Source organism: Artemia franciscana, chromosome 2 (assembly GCF_032884065.1).
Source record: "Artemia franciscana chromosome 2, ASM3288406v1, whole genome shotgun sequence".
NCBI classification, from domain to species: Eukaryota; Metazoa; Arthropoda; class Branchiopoda; order Anostraca; family Artemiidae; genus Artemia; species Artemia franciscana.
In genome coordinates this window covers 18117256-18136219 of record NC_088864.1, presented here as the reverse complement: position 1 = coordinate 18136219, position 18964 = coordinate 18117256, and the positions used below count along the sequence as shown (strand labels likewise).

The window sequence follows — 18964 nt, the reverse complement described above, 5'->3', positions numbered from 1 at the left end:
GTCTTAGTGACTGATAAACTCACAAGGTAAACAAATACTTCCCGGATGAACTTTCTTTAAATTTTAAAGAAAATAGAAAGTCCAATAATAAAAAATCTCAGGAACCAGCTAAGATTTATTGTTCTAATTTGCCTTTGAAAGTTTCATTGACTTACCTCACATTATTGTCTTTAAAATTTAAAGATACAACAATTAGAGGCTCAACAAACTACTTAGCTGTACAGTAACAACAACTGCTGCAATAAGCTACTTAGATTCGCTGGGTAGAAGATACAATTTTCAAGCACTGCCTTAGGATTTGATTGGTTTTCCAGTTGCTAAGAAAATATTAGCCTCAATTCTGGAAAAAAATGGCTGGGTGAAAAAAAAAAACCTTCTTTGATATTTTCAAGAATGTTGTTGAGCCGAGTAAATGCAAATTTCACGAATCAGCTAGGATGTTGAACCCTGAAAGCCAAAGAAAGCTTTTCGTCGCCTAGCTCAACTGATTACCTTCAACACTTAGAGATTCAGCAATTACAGAACTGACATTAAACTTTGATTCATTATGTATAATAATTAAATAAAAAAACTAATTTTTTTAACGAAAAGCAAGGAGCGACATTAAAACTTAAAACAAACAGAAACTACTTCGTATGTGAAAGGGGCTGCTTACTCATCAACGCCCCGCTCTTTATGCTAAAGTTTGACTCTTTCTCTTAACTCTACTTTTTAAAACAGTAAAAAACTTTAGCGTAAAGAGCGGGGCGTTGATGAGGAAGCAGCCCCTTTCTCATACGAAGTAATTTCTGTTCCTTTTAAGTTTTAATGTCGCTCCTTACTTTTCGTTAAAAAATGTGTATTTTTAAATTTAATTTTTGAACATTTTTGAATCAATGCATGTTTTGATTTTGGCTCTCCGCAGATGAATAATTAAAACCAAAATTTGCATATTTATTTTTTTGGCGAAATGGCTTTCTCATAGTTTTGATCGAACAATTTTGAGAAAAAGGAGTGGCGGAGGAGGCCTAGTTGCCGTCCGATTTTTTGGTTACTTAAAAGGCAACTAGAACTTGTGGAAAAACTTTTTCATATTTATTCTTTCACTGTTTTTTTTTTTAATAATGCTGGAAAATCCTGCGCTTCTTTCATGAAATTTTTTTTCCCCATGAAAAATTCCTCCATGGAAAGTTCCCCCAACATATCCCCCTCTTATCAACTCCCCCCCACAGCCTAAAAATCTCCTGAAAACGTCTGTACACTTCCAAATAACCATCACTATATGTAAGCACTGGTCAAAGTTTGTAACTTGTGGCCCCTCCCACGGGGACTTTGGGGGAGTAAGTCGTCCCCAAAGACATAGTTGTAAGTTTTTTGACTACGCTGAATAAAATGGCTATCTCAGAATTTTGGTTTGGTGACTTTGGGAAAATAATTAGCGTGGGAGGGGGCCTAGGCGTCCTCCAATTTTTCTGGTCACTTAAAAGGGCACTAGGACTTTTCATTTCCATTAGAATGAGCCCTCTCGCAAGGTTCTAGGACTACTGGGTCGATACGATCACCCCTGGGAAAAAAAAACAAAAAAAAAACAAACAAATAAACACCAACCGTGATCTGCCTTCTGGCAAAAAATACAAAATTCCACATTTTTGTAGATAGAAGCTTGAAACTTCTACAATGGGGTTCTCTGATACGCTGAAAATCATTGTGTGATTTTCGTTACGATTCTTTGACTTTTAGGGGTTGTTTCCCCTTTTCTAAAATAAGGCAAATTTTCTGATACGCTGAATCTTTCGTAACTTTTGACGGGTAAGACTAAACTTGATTAAGCTTATATATTTAAAATCAGCATTAAAATGCGATTGTTTTGATGTAACTATTGATATCAAAATTCCATTTTTTAGAGTTTTGGTTACTATTGAGCCGGGTCACTCCTTACTACAGTTCCTTACCACGAATTGTTTGATGAAAGCGGAAGTGCATTTGGGTATATTTACCAGTTACTACAACTTTCCTCAATCACTGATGTTCAGGCAGGGTTGATAATCACTTACCGCGCAAAATATTTTTTAGTATTTTAAGGAAATCAGTGGAGCCAAGTTAAAGAAAATTACAGATATCAGCTAAAATATTAAGTCTTGAAAGTCAATAAAAGTGTGATAAAAATTATGGAACATTAGGATAGTGAAAAGTGGGTTGTATAGCCCTAATTGAAGGAGCCAAAGAGCAGAAGATGCACATGGAAGGTTTTTTAGACATACCAGTTTGATTACCAAACATTTGACTGTTAGATTTTGTCCATTTTTCTAATAACTAGTCTTTTTCCCAAGATTCTGATTACTAGCTACAATCGATTATTTTGTTTTTGTCATTTATATTTTTGAAACACCTCAATTGCTTTTAAATTAGCTACTTCTTAAATTTCTAAGACAATCATTCCCTTACTAATTATAGAGTGGATTAAGATACGTCTATTATTAACAACTTCCACAGGATGGGTGTCAAGGCGGTATGAGACCCATACAAGAAGAAAAAATTGTGTAGATTTTCAATCTGTAACGTTTGAAATCCCCCTCTACATCTCCCCTGAATTTAATAGTTAAAGATGTTACTGAAATATAATGCCAGGAAGCGGTTGATCGAATTTTCTGACCGGATATTTAAGTTTTGCCTAAAATTCAAATTTACAATCCAATATATAAGTTCTAAAGCAAAAAAAAAGAAAAAACCTTCGAATATCCCTATAAATAACCACAGTATTCCTGTAAATACCTTTATAAATAACCTTAGTAGAAGACGTCAATTGAGAAATGAACAGATATTAATGAAAGGAAACATTTTCTGAACAAAAACTTACAGGAAGAATAGTAAAGAGCCATGTTAAAAATTCAGACAAAATAATATTGAACAAGAATTTTACTTAAATTCAATATTTGAACGTAAATCAAGAATATTTTTAGGAAATGAATATACCCAAGGAAACAAGACTTTTGTCGGCAACGGACTGAAAAAGTGTTTCCACGTAGAGAAACACGGAAATAAAATTGTGGAAAACATAATAGCTTCAAAGCGAACCTCTGCAAATCATTTTGGGGGGAATGTCACTCCCATTTCATATTAGATCAAAGTGTGTCTTTTCATCTTTACTGATGAAAAGTTCAAGAGGCGATTCTCAAGTTTTTTTTCTTTTTTCTTCTCTGAAATTCAATTTGTGTCAGACAAGATAATTTGAAAACTAATCCTATTGCTATATTGGCAGAGCTAATCTTCAAATTGTGAATGGAATGAAAGAAATTGTCAACAGAATGAAAATCAAGCAAACCTGAATGAGGTTAGTCGCTTACAAAGTCAGCTAGTGTCAATATAAAGTAATATTTGATAGAAAAATAAAGCAGGTACATATGATTATTAGCAGAAATGATTTTGTCTTAGCAGAGTATATTTTAGTTATTAAGAAGAGCACAACAAATTTTGTTTATAATTTCGTTATAATTCAAAGAATATGATGAAGACATTTACAACAATCTCTTATATTATACTTTATATTCTAATTATGAAGAAGATTATATTTTTTTTATAATTCCATTGTCATCTCGTGTCAAGACAAAATAATATTTGATAAAAAAAAAGTGCATATGATTAGAAGTAGAAATAATTTTGTCTTAGCAGAGTATATTTTAATTATTAAGAAGAGTATAAAATTTTTTTTTATAATTTCGTTATAATTCAAAGAATATGATGAGACATTTACAATAATCTTTTATACTAACAAAATTCTTTGTCTTTCCTTCAAACGGTCTTGCATCTCTTTTTCTAGCTTCAAAAATTGTCAGAAAATTAAACTAAAAATGTCTTGATCACATTTTTTGGGAAATCTCTTGGGGCTAGAACTAAGAGCAAGAGAATTATCATTATTCGGCTTCTGGGGTGGAATAAACTATTTAAGAAAGGATGGTAGGGTCTAAAACTGAAAAAAACTATTTGTTTTCTTTTCTTCTCTGAAATTTAGTCCATGACATACAAGATAATCTGAAAACCGAACCTTTAGCTATTAACACTGAAACTTAGAATTAACAGAAATTATTCCGTATATGGGGGGGGGGGGTGCTTTCTCTTCCTAAAGCCTCACTCATTACTCTATAGTTTTATAGCGGTTTATAAATGCGTCTTTTTCCGTGTCAATGACCCTTGTGTTTGAGCAATTATTATTTCAGGATTGGGACAAAAACCAAACTTTAGTGTGAAAAGGAGGGGGAAATGGTGTTTAGGATAGAGACCCCCTCTGCAAGTACGAAATTATCTTTTTTCGTTTTAGTTTTTGTCTTTACTTTCGTTTGAAAAAAGTTGTTTTTTTATTTAATTTCTGTTAATTTGTATAGTATACTTAGGGTTACCGGGTAAAACTGGTGCAAACAGTATTACTGGCTTTCATATAAAGTGAATATACCACTCGACGCCTTTTTTAATGCTGTTTACAAATATAATAATCGCTTCTACCGCAAATTCAGATTTAATCACTTTTTGACCTCTTAAAAACGACCTATATATGGGGTCATTACAAATCTGTAATAGTTTAGAAGCAAATTGGGGCTATATATTTGCACATCAGGGGGGTGGGGGTAAAGTATAGCATATATTAAATGCGTAAACTAACCATTGCCGTTTTTTTTAATGTGTTTGTGCTGTTGCACTGGTGATTTCTCTTCGCATTAAAATTCGATGTGCACAAACACATAAAAAAATAAAAAATAAAAAACACAGCAATGGTTAGTTTACGTATTTAATATATGCTATGCTTTACCCCCACCCCCCTGATGTGTAAATATATAGCCCAAATTTGTTTCTAAGCTATTACAGATTTGTAATGACCCCATATATAGGTCATTTTTAAGAGGTCAAAAAGTGCTAAAATCTGAATTTGCGGTAGAAGCGATTATTATATTTGTAAAGAGCATAAAAAAAGGCATGGAGTGGTATATTCACTTTATATGAAAGTCAGTAATACTGTTTGCACCAGTTTTACCGGTTACCGTAAGCGCAAGTAGGGTTACCACCCTTTAATAGCCGACAGTAAATTTTGAGTTTTTTTCAAATCTTAGCTAGGTAGCAAGGGTACCCACCACTCGAAACGACTTCGGATGCTCCAAAGTCGCTGCAAATATTCCAAATATTCTGCTCCAAGATGCTCTAAATGTTCTAATCACTTCCTTCAAAAATGCTACTTTGAATATTTTTTATTTTTATTAATTTTTTAGAGCAAACACTGATCAATCGGCAAAAAGAGTCGCGCTGTCGAAAATATAGTTAGAACGTACAGATTAAATTGTACATTTATCCATTAAGGGAGGGAGAGGAGTAAAAGAATACTTTTTTAGCATACATATTAATAAGCATTCATTATTGTTTAATGGTAGTTTTCATAATTTATAGTAACCATTTTCAAACAGTTCGTGGTAACGAACTATAGTAAGGAGCGACCCGGCTCAACAGTAACCAAAACTCTAGAACATGGAAGTTTGATATCAATAGCTATATTAAAAGAATTGCATTTTAGTGCTGATTTTAAATATATAAGTTTAATCAAGTTTAATCTTACCCATTCAAAAGTTACGAGCCTGAAAAAAATTTGCCTTATTTTGGAAAATAGGGGGAAACAGACCCTAAAAGTAATAGAATCTTAACGAAAATCACATCATCAGATTCAGCGTATCACAGAAACCTATTGTAGAAGTTTCAAGCTCCTATCTACAAAAATGTGGAATTTTGTATTTTTTGCAAGAAGGCATATTACGGATGCGTGTTTATTATTTTTTTTTTTCCACGGGTGATCGTATCGACCCAGTGTTCCTAGAATCTTGCGAGAGGGCTCATTCTAACGGAAATGAAAATTTCTAGTGCCTTTTAAGTGGCCACAAAATTGGAGGGCACCTAGGCCCCCTCCCACGCTAATTATTTTCCCAAAGTCACCAGATCAAAATTCTGAGATAGCCATTTTATTCAGCGTAGTCAAAAAACCTTATAACTATGTCTTTAAGGACGATTTACTCCCCCACAGTCCCCGTGGGAGGGGCCAAAAGTTACAAACTTTGACCAGTGCTTACATATAGTAATGGTTATTTGGAAGTGTAAAGACGTTTTCAGGGGGATTTTAAGGTTGTGGGGGGGGGGGGTTAAGAAGAGGAGGATATGCTGGGGGAACTTTCTTTGGAGGAATTTGTCATGGGGGAAGAAAATGTTCATGAAGGGAGCGCAGGATTTTCTAGCATTATTTAAAAAAACAATGAAAAATAAATATGAAGAAGTTTTTTCAACTGAAAGTAAGGAGAAGCATTAAGACTTAAAATGAACAGAAATTATTACGCACATGATGGGCTCATCTCCTCCTAATACCTCACTCTTTACGCTAAAGTATTTTTAGTAATTTCAGCTATTTATTCTACGGCTTTTGTGATTCAGGGGTCATTCTTAAGAAATTGGGATAAAATTTAAGCTTTAGTGTAAAAAGCGAGGTACTGACGAGGGGGGTGAACCCCTTCATATACGTAATAAAAACATGAGAATACAGAAGTTCGTTACGTAAGCTAATTTGTTAGTTACGTATATCTTTTACTAATAAAAAGATTCGTAAAAAATTTTAAAGTTCTAGTTGCCTTTTTAAGTAACCATAAAATCGGGAGGCAACTAGGCCTCCTCCCCCGCTCCTTTTTTTCTCAACATCATTCGATCAAAACTATGAGAAAGCCATTTAGCAAAAAAAATAAATATGCAAATTTGGTTTTAATTATTCTTCTGCGGAGAGCCAAAATCAAAACATGCATTGGTTCAAAAACGTTCAGAAATTAAAAAAAAAAAAAAAATTTAACGGAAAGTAAGGAGGAACACTAAAACTTAAAACAAACAGAAATTACTTCGTATATGAAAGGGGATACTTCCTCATCAAAGCCCCGCTCTTTACGCTAAAGTTTTTTACTGTTTTAAAAATTAGAGTTAAGAGAAAGAGTCAAAATTTAGCGTAAAGAGCGGGGCGTTGATGAGGAAGCATTCCCTTTCATATACGAAGTAATTTCTGTTCGTTTTAAGTTTTATTATCGCTCCTTTCTTTCCGTTAAAAAAAAAACTTGATTTTATTTAATATTCATAAAATTCGACCTTAGGTTGATTCATAAAGTCGAAGTTTGATTCAAGCTTGACTATATTCACAGACGCTAAAGTTTGAATTTTTTCATAATATTTCACAGAAGACTGTTCAAACAGATTTAATTTAGATGAGAAGCATTGTATTTTAATTTATGATTTTGGTGTAAGGTCGAAGGTTGAGCAAGGGGTAGCCCCCCATATAAGTAACAATTTCTGTTTGTCTTAAGTCTTAGTGTCCCCCCTTACGTTCAGTTGATATAGATTTTTCTTATTTAATGAACTATAAGAGATGAATCCAAAATTGATTTCACCATTCCTGTGAAGAATGGATTATTTATTTTATTTATGGACTTTAATATGATGTCTATCAAAGATAAGGAGGGTGTGTAACTCGAACCAATACAACTGAAGCCCATTTGGCTTAGTTCCATCAGCTTAATGCCGTTCAACTCAGCCCTGTTCATCCTGAGCCTCATTTAACTCAACTCCTTTGAAACTCAAACCCATTCAATTTAACGGTAAGCAACCAAGCCCAGACTTAACTGAAATCCGTATAACGTAGCCCTTTTCAAATGAATGCGTTCTCAAATATACTGTCTAGAAAGAAAAAATTCTTGTTCGTAGTGGATTTAAAAATAGTAACTATCATCCCAATTAATACAAATAGTAAAATGTTATTATGAAAACAAATTTTTAGAAATTTTATAAGAGATCCTGAAGCATATAAACAAACTTTTAATGTGTTTTTGAATTTTTGACTTTTTAACTTTTATCAACATAATAAAGAAGAAAAATATAAACTATTACAGAGATAAACCACTTCGCTAGGGAAAAATATAAAGTTTGCTAACGCGTAGCGATTAGCTGCATAAACATTCTTAAAAAGACATCTAAAAAATTTTCCAAGTCTTTTTTTTTGTAAGACACTCCCATCCAAAAAAAAAACAAGAGCTAAGAGCTCATATGGCACGTTTGACGAAGCAAGAAGAGCTAAGAGCCAAGAGATTAAATGGTATGAACTCTAACAAAATCCTGTGCATCAATAGATTGATTTAAATGGAAAATCAGAGGCTTAATGCCGGTCAGGATTTAAAATCAGAGCTCTGAGTCACGATGTCCTTCTAAATATAAAAATTTATTAAGATCTGATAACCGACTCGTGAGTTATAAATACTTATTTTTTCTAATTTTTCCTCTCCCTTTAGCCCCCCAGATGGTCGAATGTGGGAAAACAACTTTATCAAGTCGATTTGTGCAGCTCCCTGACACGCCTACCAATTTTCATAGTCCTAGAACGTCAAGATGCACCAAACTCGCCAAATCACTGAGCCCCTCCCCCCAACTCCACCAAAGAGAGCGAGTCCAGTACGGTTACGTCAATCACGTATCAAGGACATTTGTTTATTCTATCCACCAAGCTTCATCCCGATTCCTGCACTCCAAGTATTTTCCAAGATTTCCCCCTCCAACTCCCCCCAATATCAAAAGATCTGGTCGGGATTTGAAGTAAGAGCTCTGAGACATGAATACCTTCTAAATATCAAATTTCATTAAGATCCGATCATCTATTCGTAAGATAAAAATACCCCAATTTTCACGTTTACCAAGAATTCCGGTTTTCCACTCCAACTGCCCCCAATGTCACAGAAACTGGTCGGAATTTAAAATTAGAGCTTTAAAGCACAAGATCCTTCTAAATATCAAATTTCATTAAGATCTGGTCACCCCTTCGTAAGTTACAAATACCTCAATTTTCAAAATTACCCCCCCCCCCCCAATTCCACCAAAGAGAGCAGATCCGGTCCGGTTATGTCAGTCACGTATCTTAGACAGTTTTCTATTCTTCCCATCCAGTTTCATCCTGATCTCTCCGCTTTAAGTATTTTCTAAAATTTCCGGTCCCCTTCCAACTGCCCCCCCCCAATGACGCTGGATCTGGTTAAAAGATCTGGATCTGGTCTGGCGTAAGTTAAAAATACGTCATTTTTTCCAATTTTTCAGAATTACCCCCCCCCCTCCAATAGAGTGGATCCGTTCCAATTATGTAAATCACGTATCTAAGACTTCTGCTTATTTTTCCCACCAAGTTTCATCCCGATCCCTCCAATCTAAGCTAGTTTCATTATTTTAGGTTCCCCCACCACGAATGTCACCATATCCGGTCGGGATCTAAAAAAAGAGCTTTGAGACACGATATCCTTCTAAATATCAAATTTCATTGATATCCGATCACCCGTTCGTAAGTCAAAAGTACCTCATTTTTTCTAATTTTTCAGAATTAATCCCCCCCAACTACCCCAAAGAGAGCGGATCCATTCCGGTTATGTCAATCATGTATCTAGGACTTGTGTTTATTTTTCCCACCTAGTTTCATCCCGATCCCTCCACTCTAAGTGTTTTCCAAGATTTTAGGCTTCCCCCTCCCAACTCCCTCCTCCCCAATGTCACCAAATACAGTCGGGATTTAAATTAAGAGCCCTGAGACACGATATCCTTCTAAATTTTAAATTTCATTGAGATCCGATCACCCGTTCGTAAGTTAAAAATACCTCATTTTTTCTATATTTTTCAGAATTAACCCCCCTCCCGAAACTACCCCAAAGAGAGCGGATCCGTTCCGGTTATGTCAATCATGTATCTAGGACTTGTGCTTATTCTTCCCACCAAGTTTCATCCCGATCCCTCCACTCTAAGTGTTTACCAAGATTTAAGGTTTCCCCTTCCCCAATCCCCCCCCAATGTCACCAGATCCGGTCGGGATTTAAAATAACAGCTCTGAGACGCGATATCTTTCCAAACATCAAATTTTATTAAGATCTGATCAACAGTTCGTAAGTGAAAAATACTTCAATTTTTCAATTTTTTCCGATTTAACGGGCCCCCCACTCCCCCCACCCAGATGTTCAAATCTAGAAAAAGATTTTCCTAATAACTATTTCTAATTTCATCGGGTCCGGTCCCTGATACACCTGCCAAATTTCATCGTCCTAGGTTACCTGGAAGTGCCTAAAGTAGCAAAACCGGACCGATAGACCGACAGACCGACAGAATTTGCGATTGTTATATATCACTTGGTTAATACCAAATGCCATAAAAACCCTCGAGCAACAATCCTAGATACAGCCTTGCTGAGACCAACATTGGAATTGTCATGGTCTAAAACACTGATGAGGATTTTTGGCCATGATAATTCCAATGACACAGTTTTTGCCTCACCGCTCAGATTTACCAAATGTTTATGTCCAAAATAATGCCAAAATATGGCCAAAATAAGCCAAAATCATGAAACCATACTTTTCATGAGAATTTCAAAATTTTTAGCAGCATTGCAATAGAAAAACGGTAATTATAGTAGCATAAAATTCCACAAATTACATTTTTAATTTTTTTTTAATATACTTCAGTTTTCTAAAATATCCACACATTTCATCTAGGAAAATATTTAGTAAATGAATGTTTACAGTTTAATGACTCCTTAGAGATGCCATTGATAATATTTCCCTTGGACTCTGTGACAAAATAGCAGATTTTTTTAAGGCAAAGTTTATGAAGATGGGAAGAATTATTAATATTTAATGCCCTAGTTTAACAAAAACTGATGGTGACTTCTAGGATTTATCTAACTTGGAAGAAGATCGTTTTACAAGATTTATTATGTGTATTTTGAAACTAAAACATCCTTCTTTCATATTAAAATTTTTAAATAACTTAGTATTTCTGAAGAAAGTAAAGAGTGAAGTTAAAACTTACAACAAACAAGAATTACTGCTTCATAGTTTATGCGACATATCTCTGAAAAACTGTTTCAAAATAAGTTGGCTTATGATCTTTCCCTGTGTTCGAAGGTTTCTGAAAAACTAGCACCCTACTCATCCGAAAGGTGCACTTCTCACTTTTATCTGACACCCTTTTTGAGGGATTTCAAGCTCTTTCTTGACCTCTCCGTGATTTTGTTTTGGCAATAAACTGTCAACCATTTCGTGGTAACGAACTGTAGTCAAGAGCGACCCAGCTCAATAGTAACCGAAACTCAAACGGAATTTTGATACCAACAGTTCCTTCAAAAGAATTGCAATTTAATACTTATTTTAAATATATAAGTTTCATCAAGTTTAGCCTTACCCATCAAAAGTTATGAGCCTGAAAAAATTTGCCTTATTTTAGAAAATAGGGGGAAACAACCCCTAAAAGTCATACGATCTTAAAGAAAATCACATGATCTGATTCAACGTATCAGAGAGCCCTATTGCAGAAGTTTTAAGCTCCTATCTACAAAAATGCGGAATTTTGTATTTTTTGCCAGAAGACAGATAACGGATGCCTGTTTATTTGTTTTTTTTTCTTTCGTTTTTTCCCCCAGGGGTGATCATATCGACCCAGAGGACCTAGAATGTCCCAAGAGGGCTCATTCTAATTAAAATTAACAGTTCTAGTGCCCTTTCTATGTGACCCAAAAAATTGGAGGGCACCTATGCCCCCTCCCACGCTCTTTTATTCCCAAACTCACCGGATCAAAATTTTGAGATAGCCATTTTGTTCAGCATGGTTGAAAACTCCAATTACTATGCCTTTGGGGACGACTTACTCCCCCACAGTCCCCAGGGAAGGGACTGCAAGTTACAAACTTTGACCATTGGTTACATATAGTAATGGCTATTAGGAAGTGTACAGACGTTTTTGGGGGGACTTTTTCGTGTCGGGGTGGTGATGGGTGGAGGGGAGGGGATTACATCGAAGGATCTTTTCATGGATGAATTTGTCAAGAGGGAAAAGAAGTTTTGTGAAGGGGGCGCAGGACTTTCTAGCATTATTAAAAAAAAAACAATGAAAAATAAATTAAAAAAGTTTTCAGCTGGAAATAAAGGGCAGCAATGAAACTTAAAACGAAGAGAAAATATGACGGATATAAGGGGTTTCGTTTCCTCCACAATACCTTGCTCTTTACGCTAAAGTATTTTTAGTAATTTCAACTATTTATTCTACGGCCTTTGTGATTCAGGGGTCATTCTTAAGGAATCAGGACAAAATTCAAGATTTAATGTAAAGAGCGAGGTATTGACGAGGGGCGAACCCCCTCATATACGTAATAAGAACATACAAACATTGAAGTTCGTTACGTAAGTTAATTCATAAGTAACATATATTTATTACTAATAAAAACGTTTGTAAAAAAAACCAAAAAGTTCTAGTTGCACTTTAAGTAACCAAAAATTGGAGGGCAACAAGGCCTCCTCACCCGCCCCTTTTTCTTATCAAAATCATCCGATCAAAACTATGAGAAAGCCATTTAGCCAAAAAAAATAATATGCAAATTTCTTTTTAATTATTCATGTGCGGTGAGCCAAAATCAAAATATGCATTAATTCGAAAACATTCAGAAATTAAATAAAAAACAAGTTTTTTTTAAACTGCAAGTAAGGAGCAACATTAGAACTTAAAAAAAGCAGACATTATTCCGTATATGAAAGGGGTTGTCTCCTCCTCTACACCTCGCTCTTTACGCTAAAGTTTGACTCTTTGTCACAGTTCTACTTTTTAAAACAATAAGAAACTTTAGCATAAAGAGCGAGGCGTTGAGGAGGGGACAACCCCTTTTATATATGGAATAATTTATGTTCATTTTAAGTTTTAATGTCGCTCCTTACTTGCAGTTAAAAAACTTGTTTTTTTTTTTATTCAATTACTAATAGGGTGAACCGAACGAATAGTTTCTATTCCTGTTTTAGCAGGTACTGTTAAAACAGTTTGCAGGTTTAAAACAGCTAAAACATGGTTGCAGCTACTGCTACAACCATGAAATTCAAGTGTATTGAGGCCCTGATTGGAAAAGTTATGTTAATTTCCAAAATACAAGAAAGACGGGTATTGCATAAAAACACTATAAACTAAAAATCTCTTAAGATTAACAGGGAATGAAGAGTATTTCAATTGAGTCAACTTTAATTACTTCCGACAAAACAGGTTGAGTTACATTTTTCGTTTGCATGGTAAAGTTAAGGAGGATTGAATTGAATGGGGTTGGGTTGCATGGGATTCAGTTGAATGGGGCTGAGCTGTAGAAGGTTAAATTGCATGAGAACTCCAATATACCTCCTTGCTAGCAGGAATCTCATATCTTGGGTCGGAATAATCTTGCTTTACTCAGGAGGTACCCTGCTGCAGAGGTGCAGGGTGGTGGAGGGGGAGTTGAGTATAGAAGAGCGAAAGAGACTAGATTTGTTATTATTATTTTTCTTTTATATTTTTTTATCTATTATTATTTTGAATTAGTTGATTTGAATATTGTGAATTTATAGTGAATAGTGAATTTTGAATAGTGAATTTATTATATTTTTTGTTTAATATAGGTTATAGTTTTTTTTATTTTTGGTTAATTTATAAGACTTATTTAAATAGTCGAGATTTTTTAAACCGTTGTGTTAATAAGAAAGTAGTTCCGTGGACTTTCGTGCGACCACGAACCCTCGTAGGTATTATCCAGTGCAAAAGTGTTGTTTAGTTTATTTATTTGTTTATTAGTGTGAAAATAAAAATCTTAGTCTTAGAACGTCGAAAGAAAAACCATAATTTTTTTATATGTGTTACTAATTTCAACTAGATAGTATAAAAAATTATCTTTATAGTGAGTATATATTACCAATTAAAAATAAACAACTATAATTTATTTTTTATAGCTTATGGCGGATAATACCATGCATCCTCAACAAGATTCTGGTTACTCAAGCTGTATTGGCAGCATAATTGACAGAAATGAACGTCTACAGGAGCGACTCAATGACTTTGAACCAAATAGAGAAGAACGGATAATAACTGATGAATCACGAAATATCAGAATAATTGAAATTATTGACGACGAGGATGACGAAGGTGCCGAGTTCAAGATTGTTACAGACCTAGACATAAATGATGGAGGATTAGCTGAACTTTGCCTTGATTTACTTCCGCCGCATGAGGATGCACTAAGTGGTGATCACACTAACTCGTCTTTGTTCCTTAATAAGGGACCTAACTTTCTTTTTTTCGGTGCAGTTACTAGCTTTCCGACGCCAGTGCCTTTTCTTGTGCCTTATCCACCTTTTGATCCATTTTTCTTGCACCCATATTCACATAGACTTCAAAGCACCGAGACTCAAAGAAGTAAGAAATTCACATATTTAGATCCACAGAATCATTTCTATTTCAAGGAATATGTTGATGCCGGTTCACAATCTGCTAATTTTCTAAGAAGTATTCCTGTTCATCAGTATGTATTTTATTCTTTTTATCTTTGTCAAAATTTTGTCAAAAATTTAAACATATTATAGTTAAGATTAACACATTTTTTAATACTTAAATTAATTTAAAAGTTTAAAAGATGTACTGTTCCCCAGTACGTGCGACATTCAGATTATATTTAATCATTAAGAGATGCTTCTTTATATATAAAATTATCCGTGAATTAGTACACGTTTGACTTAAAGCGATTCTGGAAGTATTACTGTTTACAGGTATGCATAGCATTCAGTTTCTATTTTAATCACTTTAAAATACTCTTTTTGACGTAAAATTTAGCCGTAAATTAATGCATTTATGTCTTTAACTTGGTCTATGAAGTGTTTTCTAAGGAATGGATGGAAGTCGTGGAGTATTTACACCATACCCAAAACTTAAAACGAACAGAAATTACTCCGTATATGAACTGGGTTGTCCCCTCTTCAACGCCTCGCTCTTTACGCTAAAGTTTGACTCTTTGCCACAATTCTACTTTTTAAAACAATTAAAAGCTTTAGCGTAAAGAGCGAGGCGTTGAAGAGGAGACAACCCATTTCATATACGGAGTAATTTCTGTTCGTTTTAAGTTTTAATGTCGCTCCTTACTTACAGTTAAAAAAACTAGTTTTTTCATTTAATTTATGAACGTTTTTGAATTAATGCATGTTTGATTTTGGCTCTCCACCATAGGACTTGTCCAATCTTATTGATTTTTTTTGTATTGAATCAGATTAACAGATTATTAAAATGAAATTTGCATATTAATTCCTTTTTTGGCTAAATGGCTTTCTCTTAGTTTTGATCAGATGAATTTGAGAAATAAGGGGTGGGGAAGGAGGCCTAGTTGCCCTCAGATTTTCGGTTACATAAAAAGGCAACTATAGCTTTTAATTTTTAACTAACGTTTCTATTAGTAAAAAATATACGTAAGTTAAGAATTAACTTACGTAACAAACTTTTATATTCTTATATTTTTATTATGTATATAAGGGGGGTTTTTACCTTCGTTAATGCCTCGCTCTTTACACTAAATCGTAAGTTTTGTCTCAATTCTTTAAGAATGACCCCTGAATCAGAAAGGCCGTAGTGTAAATAGTTGAAATTACTAAAAATACTTTAGCATAAAAAGCGAGATATTTATCTCCTCCTAAATACCTCGCTATTTATGCTAAAGTATATTTAGAGCCCCTCATATGCGTAATAATATCTGTTCGTTTTAAGCTTCAATGCTACTCCTTACTTTCTCCTTAATTGAAAAAAAAATTTCATGCTTATTATTTCATTTTTTTTATAGTAGTTTTAGAAAATCCTGAACCCTTTTCATTGAATTTCTCTTCCCCCTTGACATATTTCTCGAAGGAAAAATTTACCCATATAGCCCCCTCTCCTCAGCCCCACCCCCAAAACCAAAAAAATCCCCCTGAAAACGTCTCTACACTTCCCAATAACGATTGATATATGTAAACACTGGTCAAAGTTTGTAACTTGCAGCCCCTCCCCCAGGGACTGTGGGGGAGTAAGTCATTCCCAAAGACATAGTTATTATGGTTTTCCACTATGCGGAACAAAATGGCTATCTCAAAATTTTTATCCGTTGACTTTGGAGAAAAAATGAGCGTGGGAGGGAGCCTAGGTGCCCTCCTATTTTTTTGGTCAATTAAAAAGGGCACTAGAACTTTTCATTTCCGTTAGAATGAGCCCACTTGCGACATTCTAGGACCACTTGGTCGATACGATGACCCCTGGGAAGAAAAAAAAAATAAAATAAACACGCACCCATGATTTGTCTTCTGGTAAAAAATACGAAATTTTCCAAAATAAAGCAAATTTTCTCAGGCTCGTAGCTTTTGATTACAAAGACTAAAATTGATGAAACTTATATATTTAAAATCAGCATGAAAATCCGATTCTTTTGATGTATATTTTAGGATCAAAATTCCGTTTTTTTTAGAGTTTCGTTAACTATTGAGCCGGGTCGCTCCTTACTACAGTTTGTTACCACGAACTGTTTGAAAAGAAGTTTTTTTAACTGAAAGTAGGGAGCAACATTAAGACTTAAAACGAACAGAAATTAGTCCGTATATGAAAGGGACTGTCCCCTCCCTAACGTCCTGCTCTTTACGCTTAAGTTTTTACTGTTTTAAAAATCAGAGTTTTGAGAAAGAGTCAAACTTTAGCGTAAAGAGTGGGGCGTTGAGGAGGTGACAGCCCCTTTCATAGACGGAATAATTTCTGTTCGTTTTAAATTTTAATGTAGCTCCTTACTTTCAGTATAAAAATTTGTTTTTTTTTGTTATTTAATTTCTGAACATTTTTGATGTAATGCAAGTTTTGATTTTGGCTCACCGTACACGAATATTTAAAACAAAATTTGCATATTAAGTTTACCTTTTTTCGCTAAATGGCTTTCTGAAAGTTTGAATTGGAAGATTTTGAGAAAATAGGTGGGGAGGGAGCCTAGTTGCCCTCCAAATTTTTGGTTACCTAAAAAGGTCACTAGAACTTTTTCAATTTTACTTACAAACGTTCTTATTAGTAATACATATACATAACTTACAAATTAACTTACGTAACGAAGTTCTATATTCGTATATTTTTATTATGTACATGAAGGAGTTTCGTCCCCTCAAAATTCAAAAATTCAGATTTTAAGGTTCCTCTTTACTTTCAGTTGAAAAACTTGTTTTTTTATTTAATTTCTCATTGTTTTTTTTTAAATAATCCTGGAGAATCCAGTGCCCCCTTCATACAAATTCTCTTCCCTCATTATAAATCTCTCCATGGAAAGATCCGCCAACATAACCCCCTTCCCCCAACCCTTCCCACCTGAAAAAATCCCCCTCTGAAAACGTCTGTATACTTCCCAATAACCCATACTGTATGTAAATAATGAAAAAAGTTCATAACTTGCAGCCCTTCCCCCGGGGACTGTGGGGAAATAATTTGTTCTGAAAGACATAGTTAATAAACTTTTCGACTATGCTGAACAAAATGATTATCTGAAAATTTTGATCCGGTTAATTTGGAAAAAATTAGCGTGGGAGTGGGCATAGTTGCCGTACAGTTCTTTGGTCGCTTAAAACGGCCACTAAAACTTTTAATTTTATTAGAATGGGGCTTCTCGTGACATCATAGGACCACTGGGTCGATACGATCACCCCTGGAGAAAAAAAAACAACAACAAATGAACATGCACCCGTGATCTTTCCTCTGGCAAAAAAACACAAAATTTCACATTTTTTCAGATAGGAGCTTGAACCCTCTGTAGTAGGGTTCTCTGATACGCTGAATATGATGGTGTGATTGACTTTTAGGGGGTGTTTTTCCTTTTTTTTACAAAATAAAGCAAATTTTCTTAGGCTCGTAACATTTAATGGGTAAGACTAAACTTAATGAACTTAACGCTGAATACGATGGTGTGATTTTCATACAGATTCATGACTTTTAGAGGGTGTTTCCCATTTTTTTCCAAAATAAGGCAAATTTTGATGCTCGAGACTAAATTTAATGAAATTCATATTTTTAAAATCAGCATAAAAATTTAATTCTTTTGAAGTATTTATTGGTATCAAAATTCCATTTTTTAGAGTTTTGGTTACTATTGGGCCGTCTCGCTCCTTACTACAGTTCGTTATCACGAACTGTTTGATTTAACGATCATTGTGTTTCGGGAGTTATTCTTAAAGAACTGGGACAAAATAAAAAAATTAGCATAAAGAGCGGATGTTGAAGAGAGGGCAACCCCTACATATTATACGTAATAATTTACGCTCGTTTTAAGTTTTGATGTTGCTACTTACTTTCAGTTGAAAAAACTTGTTTTTATGTAATGTCTGGTTTTTTTAAATAATGCCAGGAAATCTGGCCTCATCTCCACGGAGAAACCATTCACCTTAGAAATATCCTCTAGACAATTCAATCCCGGTAAAAATTTAGCCCGGACAATTACTCTTAACAACTCCGCGCGTAAAATTGAGGCGGAAAAGAGAAAGCAAGACATATAAAAAGGATTTTGTTTAAGATTTCTGGCAGATTCCTGCAGTGTATAATTTCCCCTGACAAATTCACTCCTTGGGATCCCCCTCCCCATGGAAAACTCCCCCGTGGCAAAACCCCCAGCAGAAAATTTGTCCCTCCCCCACCCGAAAATGTATGCATGCATCCCAATAACAAATACTATGCTTACACAATACGCAAATTTTATAACTTAAAGACCTTTCGGGCTGTGGGGGGGGAGGTCAGGTTAAACACAAAGGTATTGCAATTGGGCCTTTCAACTATGAACTAAATGGCAATCTCAAAATTCTGTTCGGACAATTCTGGGAAAAATGAGGAGGGGAGGTGGCCTAGTTGCCCTCCAATTTTTTGGTCAATTAAAAAGGGCAATAGAACTTTTAATTTCCGTCCAAATGAGAACTTTTCCGATATTTTAGGACCACTGGATCGATACGATCACCCCTGGGAAAAAAACAAATAAATAAACACGCATCCGTGATCTTTCTTCTGGCAAAAATACAAAATTCCATATTTTTGCAGATAGGAGCTTCAAACCTACTCGGTATGGTTCTCCGTTACGCTGAAACTGACGGTGTTATTT

General features: G+C 34.7%; 1 protein-coding gene across 1 annotated transcript in view; it reads left to right on the top strand.

The window, feature by feature from the left end:
• The first annotated feature begins 3313 nt into the window (after window positions 1–3313).
• LOC136038065 (uncharacterized) overlaps window positions 3314–18964 on the top strand; it is a 53814-nt gene continuing 38163 nt past the window's right edge. The window contains exons 1-2 of the mRNA XM_065721036.1: window positions 3314–3374; window positions 13791–14359. Coding sequence (XP_065577108.1) covers window positions 13794–14359 — 566 coding nt within the window. The 5' untranslated portion in view covers window positions 3314–3374; window positions 13791–13793. The remainder of the gene's footprint in view (window positions 3375–13790; window positions 14360–18964) is intronic.